At 39.4% G+C, this 11,982-nt stretch overlaps 1 protein-coding gene across 2 annotated transcripts in view; it reads right to left on the bottom strand.

The window, feature by feature from the left end:
* Window positions 1-8,707: 8,707 nt before the first annotated feature.
* LOC147430682 (uncharacterized) overlaps window positions 8,708-11,982 on the bottom strand; it is a 70,612-nt gene continuing 67,337 nt past the window's right edge. Inside the window, exons 8-10 of one of the 2 annotated variants that reach the window (XM_086493272.1) lie at window positions 9,416-9,497; window positions 9,130-9,250; window positions 8,708-9,042 (exon numbers count right to left, since the gene is read on the bottom strand). In XM_086493272.1, coding sequence (XP_086349398.1) covers window positions 9,015-9,042; window positions 9,130-9,250; window positions 9,416-9,497 — 231 coding nt within the window. In that variant the 3' untranslated portion in view covers window positions 8,708-9,014. The remainder of the gene's footprint in view (window positions 9,043-9,129; window positions 9,251-9,415; window positions 9,498-11,982) is intronic. The other variant, XM_086493273.1, reaches the window with a different exon arrangement.

The following is an 11,982-nucleotide window of genomic DNA, read 5'->3' as shown; positions in this document are numbered from 1 at the left end:
GAAGAAAATCGATGAGTTTGGTCCAGGATTTTCAGCTCCTTATCACACGATAAGAAATGTTTTCTTGAACAAATGTTACATCGAAGTCAAAGAGCGTGTTGGCAAAATAATACTTGGGAATATTTCGCTTTTAGGATGTACGATTGTGAGTGATGGCTGGTCAAATGTTCAGAGAAGACCGTTGATCAATGTAATGCTAGTTTGTCCAAGGGGAGAAACGTTTATAAAGGCAATTGATAGTTCTGGTGCAATTAAAAGTGGGAAATATATTTTTGAGGTTTTGATTAATGTAATTAAAGAAATTGATGTTGAACATGTCGTTCACGTAGTCATGGATAACGCAAAGAATTATAAAAACGCCAGTAAATTAATAAAGAAGTGCTTTCCACACATTTTTGCCAATGGTTGTAATACGCACAGCTTAAACATGGTACTGAAAGATTGGTACACTAGCGAAGAAACCACATGGTTCGCCAAAATAATTGATACAGTACGTCAGGTTGTGAAATTTTTCTTGAAACAACAAAGAGTGCTCGATTTGTATAGGATGCACATATCAGATATGTTGAAACTTCCTACTGAAACTCCGTTCTATACACACTTTTACACCTTGGAATCAGTTCTCCGTAATAAATGCGCTGTGATTGACACATTCAATTGCACGGCCTTTGATGAATCGTAGCTTGAGCAGAAAGAAAAAGTGAAAGATAAAATTACATGTCTACGTGGCAATGTAAACAAGGTTGCTTGATGGAGGAGTGTAATGGATGCATACCATGTAATGATGCACGTTATGTTCGCGATCCATAATCTTGATCAAAGGGCGTCAAACTTGGGCAAAGTGTGGATGACATGGTGGTCAGTCCAACAGAGTCTTGAAAATCCTGAAGAGCTGAAAGAGTCTGTAGTAGAGAAGGAGTGGCGATTACCATTCTCTCATGCAAGGTGGAAGAGCGCTTATAGTTCACTCCATAGCATTGCTTACATGCTCAATCCAGAGTATTGAAATTTAGATATGATGTCCAATACGGAGGTGGTAAGCGATTTCTATCATGTGGTCAATACGTTCTACTCCAACGTTCAAGACCGAATTGATTGCATCAAAGAAATGAGTGCATTTAGATTAAAAGAAGGTCCTTTTGTGAATGATTTTGTACACGTAATGGCAAAAGAGAAACCTACATGGAAGTGGTGGATGATGAATGGTGGAGAGCATTACTCTACCTTACATCCCCTTGCAATGAAAGTACTCGCACAATGTGGAGCAAACTCAAGTTCAAAGAGAAACTAGAGTATGTACAAGTATGTTCACAGCACTATTCGCAACAGACTATTAGCAGACACAGCAAAAAAATTAGTGTATATGTTTTGCAACGAAAAGATATTGAATCACATCGAAAGTGCTGGCTACAAGGAGGAAATGCCAACCAGGTTGTATGATTGTCAAAATGAAGATGAAGAAGAGTTCAATGTTGGTGTATCTTAATGCACTATAGACGAAATAGAAGAGAATTGGATGATAGATGTGGAGGTTGAATTACAAAGAGAACCACAATACTCAGACTTACAACCAGATAACAACTCAACCGATTCAATATATCTTAAGAATAGAACGAGTAAATATCAAAAACCATTGTAAAAGACCTTGTATTCAAATGTGTTTTGAGTAATTACAATGCTTCATATTTGCGATAGTACATAGTTTGTCGATCTCAATTGTGTTGCCCTAAAGCAGCATCTTGCTCATCAAACAGATTTCTAATTGTGCTAAGGATATCTGGGCGTGCTTTCTTGAATTTATATTTGTTTGCCATGCCAAACATAATATATATTCCTTGTGGAATATCTTGTGAACATATTGCGCATCGACTACTATTTTACATTAAATGAATAAGACAAACTAAATGATAATAATGACCACATGTCAATGTATGATATCCACTCCATCTGAAGTAGACAAGGAGACCAACTCCGGATGCATGACAAGGTAGCTGATGTGTGTCCCTTGTACAGGTGTTGGATTCACTCGCTGTGTCAGATTTTGAACGCCCTGACTTGAGCGGTGAATGCTTTTCTCCATCTAGACTTGTGAGGGTTAGGGTGTCTGGGTAGCTATAGAAAGCCGTGTTATTTCTGCATATTTCTCTGCCAACTGCGTCGTGTAAAGATCCTTCTCTCTTTTTAACTATAGGTCAGCGCCTTCCACTATCAATGCCAGCTCATCTCGGGTAAAAGTGACACAACTCTCTCTTAAATCATGAGTGGCAACACTTGTCTCTTTTGACGAGAAGTCTATTGGTCGTTGTTGCACAAAGTGAACATATAGCATTTTTGCAAAATATAGCACACAATCCGCATTGTGCAAGGAATGGCCATAAACCTCCAAATAAATACTCTCGGCGTTTTCTTTGATCGCATCATGGTTGCACTTCGAAACCTTCCACCTTCCTTTCTTGATCTATGTGTCCTCACATGGCCATATTGTCTTGATTGTGTCCTTTGTCACTTCTTTATTGATCTCTTTCCATTGCATATGGTTTGGATTTGCCCACTTTGAGAGTCAGCGAGCAGTACGCGTCGCTTGTTGTGCCTATATGTCGTGTGCCAGAGACTTCGTGTGCTAAAATGCATTAACAGACACTTGTTGTTGATATCGGGTAGTGATTGGGTGCCAATCTTGTTCTTCATCGGCCATTTTCTCTTAGAGTTGCAGTCAACAGATAGACAAATATTCAATATCATTGGCAAATATATATTCTCATGATTCAACAGTCTCACGGATGCAGAATATAGCAACTTCTCGTTCACAGGGAAAGCGCGCAGAATCCACTAAATCAAACCACAACAAATGCGACTAATTAAAAGGCAAATTTGAAGTATTGACACTTAAATGACAAATTTGAAATGACTAAAGATAATTGACTCAATTAGGTGAACCATTGTAGTATAGGAATATCGTGATCCAAGGAGCTTCGGTAGTAAACCCAATACACCTTACAATGGAGGGGTGAAGCGTTTACATTCTTTGCTCTGTCTGAAAGCTGTCAAATTTTGCCTCACTTCCTCCCTTTTAACATTTTTCCACATACGTAATGTGGTCTGGAAAAAATGAGATGCCTTTTATGGTGTACAATGTGCACACACCAAAGGAGCCTACTCCAATCCTCATATCTTCTACCAAGGCTTCGTGAGGGATACTGACAAGATGAGCGCACTTTGCATTCAAAGCAGTGCGCATGATTGTGCCAGGGCCGCTGGTATCGGATCGACCTCCCAAAGCTGCTTGCGCATCTTGGGCCATCTTCAATCTCTTGGGTAAGGTTGTTTGGTCCTGCGCTTTCACACATTTCATCTTTACCTTTTGTTCTTCCCACAATTTATCCCAGAGCTCTAATTTTGACATGTCGCAAAAGCAAGTGGGATGTCTTCCTTTAAGTCTCTGCAACATACTTTCATATTGCCCAACACTGTCCTAACCTTGTGGTGGGGGTTAAATTCTCGTATCCCTGCTGGAAGCAACAACTCGTATTGGCCTTCAAGTCGCAACATGTGCTCTATGTTCTCCCATATAGCGCTAGTGATGTCTTTGATGTAGGCATTGCTTTCACTAATCTGCTGTATGCGATCAGCTACACATGATGAGATTGTCAAAATACATTCTTTACGAATGGCACGCATAATACATTTCTTTTGATCTGGCATCATATTTGCACTGGACAATAAAAAACAGCATATCAAATAGAAATTCATGGTTGCGAATGACACTAACGCTCTCAAACTATCTCAGGTAAACTCTTAACCACCACTTAAAGACTTTAACAAATGTGCAAGAAAATATTGATAAAAATTAAAAATAATCTTCACTTAAAATTGCAATCTGTTACACGTGTAAAATGCAGTTTACACAAGTGGTTTATAAGAACTTAATTCAGATCAAACAATACATGTTAACAGTCTGGCACATTTCAGCATATATTGAATTTTTAACTTATATTTTTCTCCGTGCGCACATACTAATTCAAACAAATCACATATCGACTTAAAAGCTTCAAAAACATTTAAAACATTGGAAGTATACAAATTGGACTATCAAATTGTGTTCACACACTTTTTTACATAGAATTTATGTAAATGTAGCAATCATAAAGCGATGATAATTGATGCTCTTTAAAAAAAAGACACAAAAGAATATTTAACATGCAAATTGTGTGCATTTAGATTTTTTACAGAGAGTTTATGTAAATGAAGCATTAAAAATAGCGATAATGCTTGAGAGTCCTTTAAAAAGATTAAAAAAGAATATTTAACATGCAATTTGTGTGCAAATATTTTTTTACATATAATTTATATTAATGGAACATTTAAAATAGCGATGATTGATGAATAAAGTATTCTTTTGAATATGATTAGCTAGTATATAATTTCAAACGGACAGTTAAAAACAACAAAATCAAACAATTCATACATTTGGTATATAAAATACTCTTCACAGCCGCGTTACCAACCAAGTATTTCATATACTTAATACTTAAAAAATTAACTGCACATGCACATACAACTTATATGACGTTCGTACTGCCGGATTAACGACCTGAACGCCACATTTATGCAAAAAAAGATGCTTCTAACAAACAACACTCTATTATCCGCGTTACCGACCGAGTGCCGCCTGAATCTAAGGAAAAACAATGGCTTGCATACGAACATCATATAGCCGCGTTACCGACCAATGCCCATATGTTTTTTGGGAAAGGGGAAGGGAAGTTGACTTACCATAAGGATACTAGATTCGCCGCGTTACCAAAGTAGTACCCAGACAGTAAGCCAATACTTACCACAAGGACACCATCTTTCCCGTGTCACCGAGGTGATGCCCCCGTGATAAGCATTGTTCCGTAGAGCAGCTTACACACACACTCCCATTGTGTGGTAAGGTATCTTATTACTGCTGCGCAATACGACAAAAGGCACGCTACCACACAACGCATACACACACAACACATACCCGAATCGTGTGGTCATATACTCTGTTGTGCTGCCGTGCACTACGACGCAGAGCACACTCCCACACGACCCTCTCTCTCCCTCTCTCTTCTCTCCTCTCGACGTACCTGCAAAGGTGGTCGACGACTCTCTCTCTCTCTCTCTCTCTCTCTCTCTCTCTCTCTCTCTCTCTCTCTCTCTCTCTCATAGAAGATGAAAGCAAGATGAAATAACAACCAGCGGGCCCGATCGGGCCCGCGTATATATAATTCTGCAAGCCCGCCGGGCTTTTTAGTATTCCCGGCGGGCCCACAGGGAAAATGATAAACCTCGGCAGGCCGTTGAGAATACTGAAAAGCCCGTCGAAAATGTAGTGGATTTGCAGGTCACCCTTAATCGGGTTCTGTGTGATTATGTTTAGTGTAATCATGTAAATGTGTCAATAAGACCTTGTGATCACACAAAATTTGTCGTAATTACGTAAATATTAAATCCCTGCAAATAAATGAGTTATTGATCCAACAATGATGCCAAGGCTTTGGGGCTCCATCAGTAAAATGTCATTGCTGCCAATTTTCAAATGCATCATGATGTCGAAGATGGTTTACTTCCCTTGGATGTTTCTCACCATCAAGTGCAGGCATCGAACATCATCACGAGTAACATCAAGGAAATCACGTTTCAATTTTGGACAGCCGATACCCAAGTCTCCTCAAAGAAAAAAGATGTTTGTCAAAAGGGGGTAGGCATAAATGCTCATGTGATAAAACCAGTGATATTGGATTTGCCTCTAATGTATAACCTCACTCAAGCTCATAATTTTCTATTTGAACCACTACTTAGGTTAGTGTTGTCGATGCTTAAATGGGCTTGCAAGTACATGACACTGCTTCAATGAGTTTCATAGTGCTTGCCATTGCATCACACTGCTTTATTTGGCTTTAAAAAGAAACATTGTGCTTCAACATGCTTTGAAGTGCATGCATATGTATCAAAGCAATTAACAATGCTTTGAAAGACTTGATAATTCTCCAAAGTGCTTAATTAGGATACAAAGTGCTTGTCAATGCTTCACAATGTAGCAATTAGCTTGAAAATTCGTAAAAGGGCTTGACAATGCTCAAAGTGCTTAACTAGGGTTCAAAAAGCTTGACATGGCTTCAACAATCCCTCAAAGTGCTTATCTTAGCGTCAAAGTGCTCTTGAAAATGCCTCATTGCGCTCCACTAAAGTGTGATAATGCGTCAAAGTGCTTAGACTCAAAGTGTTTGACAAGGCTTCCAAGTTCTTGATTGTGCTTCAAGGTGCTTGGAAAGGCTACAAATGAAGTGCTTAGAAGTGTTATGAATGACCAGCAATTGTCTTTCAAGTGCCTCAAGGTGCTTGGCAATGCCTCAAAGTGCTCCAAGTAGCTTAGCTGGTCTTCCAAATGATTTGAGGCGTATGATGGAATATTGGCAAGATTGGTGAAATGCTAATATTAATATTTGACACTAGAATGTCTTCTAAACTTTAAATATGGCGACAAAGAGAAAGTTCAGAATTTGAAAACTTCTAACAAAATGTAAGTAATACCGACTAGTAAGAAACGTTTACTTTTTAGGAGTATGACAGGCATCACATAATTTGCATTAAAAAGGTTATTAAGGAGAAAAAAACAAAGAAGGCCAGCTTTGTGAGTTTCATTATTTCTATGTTGCAGAGATTACTAAACTAAACCCACATTGCAATGTTGATCATGCTATAAAAGTTATTCTTATAGCACAAACTTTTGCTCATTGAGCGTAGACAATGTCAAAAGTTGATTTTATTGAACAAAATTCAAACTTTACAATGACCATGGGTTTGTCTACCCTGATTGTGTGGATCAACCATCTAGAGTCATCATCTTTATGGTCGTTTGAACAAAGAAGATATTTCCTACATAAAGTGTTGATCCATGCTATGGAGTTTGCTCATTATTGTGTTTGCTATGTTTAACCAACTTAAGACACATACCTTTCACAAACACCTCGACATTTCTAATGACATCCTAGTCTATAAATGAATGAGCAAGAACTTGAGATTCATATTTCACGTGTTTTAGGAACTCAGAGGAAACAAACTTTATGTCAATACGAGTAACTATACTTTCTTTTGGAAAAACGTACAACATATAGAAGTGTGAATCAACATAACCAAGATCAAAACAACCATCAATTGGACCCAACCTCAATCTCTCTCACAAGGCACTATGCATTATGATAGCTTTTAATCTTAAAGAAAAGCATACTCAAGAAGGCAAACAATTTTGTAAAGACCAAAACAGCTCTCATAGCTCAAGTTTGCTTCAATGATGACCCCAACTATGAATAGACTTGAATGTACAAACCATTCACATATATATACAAATGGATGTAGCCGAGCGAATGAGGAATGGTAGGTAGGTTTCCTCCTATGAGATTTATTGATTGGAGTTGTTCATCCATCCAAAACTTGAAGGCATTGTTGTCGAAAAGAAATTTGAGATCAAGATTCAAAATGTCTTGCTAACTATAACTTTTATGTAGAGATGGCTTTGAATTGAGTATAAACAAGACAAAAAAAGGTTGGCACTGATGACTCGAGTACGAAAAGTATGACCGCAATCTCGTTTTCACAAATCTTGTTTGTAAAGACTAAGCATACAAACTGCAAAAAAATTGTCTATTACAATAGGGTTTGTTCCCAAAAGTCTAACCTTCAGAACAAAACAATTGAATACATTTATTGATGAATATGATTATGGAGATGAGGGGATGTTGAGTTTGAATATCCAATTGTGAGGACCCCAAGTCGAGGGTTTTAGATGAGGCTCATGACAAACTTAGACAAGACATCCTCGTATAAATGTCAAAAGCTTCAGCTGGCCAATAATGAAGTGTGAATGTTCAATATCATGTCTGATTTGCTAGAACATGGTTGAACATGTTCAATATTTGATAGAATTAAAGCCTATCAATAGCACAAATACAAATGTGGCTATCACAGTTCACTACATAATCCACCATCTTGTATTTATTTTCTCCATATTCTCTATTCTTTTAAATTTTAATAGAAAGGATTGGAACTCATGCTTGTATTCAACTCTCATAAATGTGTTCTCTTCGGCATGTTCAGAAGTTAATATTATCTTGTACTGTCTTACATTTTTTTTCTCCTAACAGTTATAATTTGCATCGTGATTTCCTCCAATCAATCTTAGCCATAATTTTTCTTCTTTAGAATTTTATTAAAAAGGAAGGACCCTTTCCCAGAAGTGAATATAATCCTTCTCTGTCCCCCACTAGCCCAAAGAATTAAACATGTTGCATTTGCAATCCAAGTTTTTTTGAGGACTCCAAAGAGTTTTTTCTTTTCTATTTTCGCATGCAAAGTTGGGGTGTGTTAGATGGATGAAGTATGTGTTTTGGTCTGCAAGCTTCTAGTATAATAAATTAAAGGCCGTGCCGTTATTCTTCGCTACCAGCACACACTAACATTTTCAAACGTATGCATTATCTCCTTCAAACAAAAGGAGAAAAGAGCTACATTTCACCCATTGGCCATGTTGTCGATAACTCTACATACTAAGATGTGATCTGTGCATTTTTAAGCTAAAAGCACTACTCCAAACGCCTTGTAGATGATGAACAGAAAGAACCTCTAAGTAAAGGTGGATTCTTTAGCTATTTGCCTCACATGATTAATTAATATACTCCTCCAATCGCCCGCACGCACGGAATTTCTATATACATGAGGATGCTATAAACTGACAGAAAAATGTAGTCATATATATAGCTAGCAATTTGCAAGGTCCCTAAGACATTTCTGAATGACTACCTACTAAGCTCCCTAAATATAATGTGACTATAATACAGCCTAAAAGTTGAGCCAATAGAGTATCAACTAAAATTGTATGTTGCGCCTTACATATTTGCGGGCTGACAAATAAAAGGAGGATTATGTCGATGCTTTGTTAGATACATGCAGTTAATATGGATGTGAATTAATCGAAGGTGTTGTTTGAGAGTCTAATGATTGTGCTCCTTCAAGTCACACCTGTGGCCCATCAAAAAATGAAGATTTGAATGGCCTGCCGAACATTGAGAAAAAAGAGAGGAAACATGTTCAAAAGCAGCATAATACCTGCAACGATGTGTATTCTTAAAGAACTTAGTACGCACTGATGCTGCTGCCATTGACAACTCTTTCCACACATCTTCAGAATTGTTGTTTGTGTTGTCCAAAGCAAGTTGCAGTAAGTGATCTGCATAAACATACCCAAGTTTTCACCTTTCTGTTTATTTGAACAGTCAAAACAAGACTCAGGACTGCATGCTCAACCTCTCACAACAAGAATTCCTTAACAAAAGAATGCACTCTGCAAAAATCTGTGATATTTCACTAGCATATATTTTACAAAAGTAATCACCCTGTCTTGAAGATGTCACAGCTATTAGAAAGATGACTCCCCGCCCATTCACAAAATGCATCAGTGCTTCATTCAGATCGGCCTGAAATTCCAGACATGGTGTGGTTTAGCAAACTTCATACAAGTAATCCGAATCACCAACTTGTAAGTCTCATTGCATTATTCAACGGCTCAAAAGGTTCTAACAAGTCCAGAACTCAATTCTATACTGAGGCAATGAAAAGCTTCTCTCTTTCTCTACTCTCTTCTATTCTCTATTGCGGCTTGCGAGTGTACTTGTGACACTATATGCCTGTGTGTGTGTGTGTGTGTTGGGGGGGGGGGTTGATCCCTCCAATGCTTGCTTGTCTCCCGAGAGTGTGTGCACACGTGTCACGTGCACATCTAACCCTACGTGCATGTGGACAACTTAACTCCTATTTCTAGGGTTTAGGACAACCTAGGAAGTGTTCTAGCACCCTTGTGAGCCTGTATGCAAGACGTGCATGTCCAGGCACTTTCGATTAGTTGCATACCCTCTGATTGCACATGAGCATAGCCAGTATCTGCTACATGTAGGCATTGGGGAATGTTCCCATACAGTTGCATTAAAACCCAACCTAGGTTTTTATCTGCATGTGAGAGACCTCTTATTAGTAGTTCATCAACTTTTCAATAAGTGACATGTAAGGTGCAGCGGAAGTGAATGTTGATATTGCTCGAGATGAGTGCTTCGAACTGTGCTCAAGGGTTCCTTTTACTTATGGAAGGGAGAGCCTTTCGTTCCTTTAGAGAGAGAATGCAATGATCACAAACAAAGTGAATGCTACTGTGAATGAAGGTGCTCTAAGAGAGAGAGAGAGAGAGAGAGAGAAGAATACGACACCAGGAGAGAGAGAGAGAGAGAGAGAGAGAGAAGAATACGACACCAGACGGTTCTCAAACCCTCCTCCAAGCGTCCCCCTCTCTATGGCGAGAGAGGTCTATGCTATAGATTGCACAAATCTGGTACAATGGTCTAGATGCAATGGACTTGCCGACAATGTCAACGACAATGATTACGACGATGAGGACAGGCTGAAAACTAAAAAGGCTAGGGCTGAAATGCTGAATTCTGCAAATTGCTGACTTTCTGCTAAACTCTGACACTATGTCGACGAGGATGGCGATGACGACTCCTCAACGACGAAGCGCAGATGCTGAAATTTGAAAACAAATGGCTGAAACTGTAAACGCTGGCTGACTCGATGGTACGGAGAGGATCTGCTACGGGTAGGTGAGATCTGCGAGGCTAGGGGCTAGATCTGCAAAGGCTAAGTGCTGAAAACTGAAAACGTTGGCTGGTCTTGGCTGCTGTGGCGTCGGAAATTGCAAACGCTAGGCTTGAGCTGCTACTGAAAAATGCCAGGATGATCTGCTGTTGATGGAAACGCTAGGGAGGTTCCGCTGCTGTGGAGAAAAACTTTGGGCTGATCTGCAACTGAAAACGCTAGAGGATCTGGCAAAATCCAAAAGCGTTGTCTTGATGCCTGAAAACGCAAGGTCTTCTACCGTCTTGCTCAGGAGAGAACACTGCAAGCCAGCTTGAGCTCCTACTGTCTCTTTTGCTTCTACTGAGTGACCACTGGGTTTCTTTTATAATTCCTTAGCAATTTGCCCTACTTAATTTCCAAAACAAAAGTCACTTATTAATAAATAAGTGAAAATTGTGTATTTTGGGAAAAAGGGTTCTATGCTTGTAAAATGCTCATGATGGGTACTGAATGTCATGTTGATGATTATACTGTGTGCAATCAGAGGATACGCAACTACTCTAAGTGTCTGGACATGCACAGCTTGCGCACAGGCTCACAAAAGTGTCAGAACACTTCCTAAGCTGACTTGAACCCTGGACCTGAGATAGCTTGTCCACATGCACATAGGGTTAGATGTACACGTGACATGACATTTTTGCATCATTTAAAAGTCATGGGTTTTTAAGTGGCATTGCCCTACCCAACTTTTGCCTCATAAATAAGTGACCCTAGGGGTCACTTCTCAACGATAAGTCAGTACCCGAGTACAAGTACCAAGTACCCGCAGTACCTCAATAGCAACTCTGGCGTTTTGGCACCAAATCGGCCAGCGTTTTCAGAATTCAACCCATTGTACCAAATCAACCAGCATTTTCAGATTTCCGCATCAAATCAGCTAGCCTTTCCAGATTTTCGCCAGAGCACCAGATCAGCCCAGCGTTTTCAGATTCAACCCTCAGATCAGCCAGTGTTTTTCAGTTTTCAGCCCATCGCCACCACCAGCGATAGCAGATCATCCCATAGCCTCGTTGCCATTGGAGACCACAGCCAGGATCCCTAGCGTACTTGCATTTTCAGCCCTTAGCCTCGCAGATCCTAGCCTCAGCATCATTAGCATTTTCAGCACTTAGCCTTTAGCCTCGTAGTACCCAGCATCTACCGCGTGTACCATCAGCATTTAGAACCCATTGTACCAGCATTTGTGCAATCTAAAGCAAATACCTCTCTAGCAATAGAGAGGGGGGCCCTTGGGGGGGGTTTGGGACCCCATCTGGTGTCGGTCTTCTCTCTCTC

The sequence above is a fragment of the Adiantum capillus-veneris genome, chromosome 21 (assembly GCF_014529385.1).
Source record: "Adiantum capillus-veneris isolate H3 chromosome 21, ASM1452938v2, whole genome shotgun sequence".
NCBI lineage: Eukaryota > Viridiplantae > Streptophyta > Polypodiopsida > Polypodiales > Pteridaceae > Adiantum > Adiantum capillus-veneris.
This window is presented reverse-complemented; position numbering and strand designations above follow the sequence as displayed.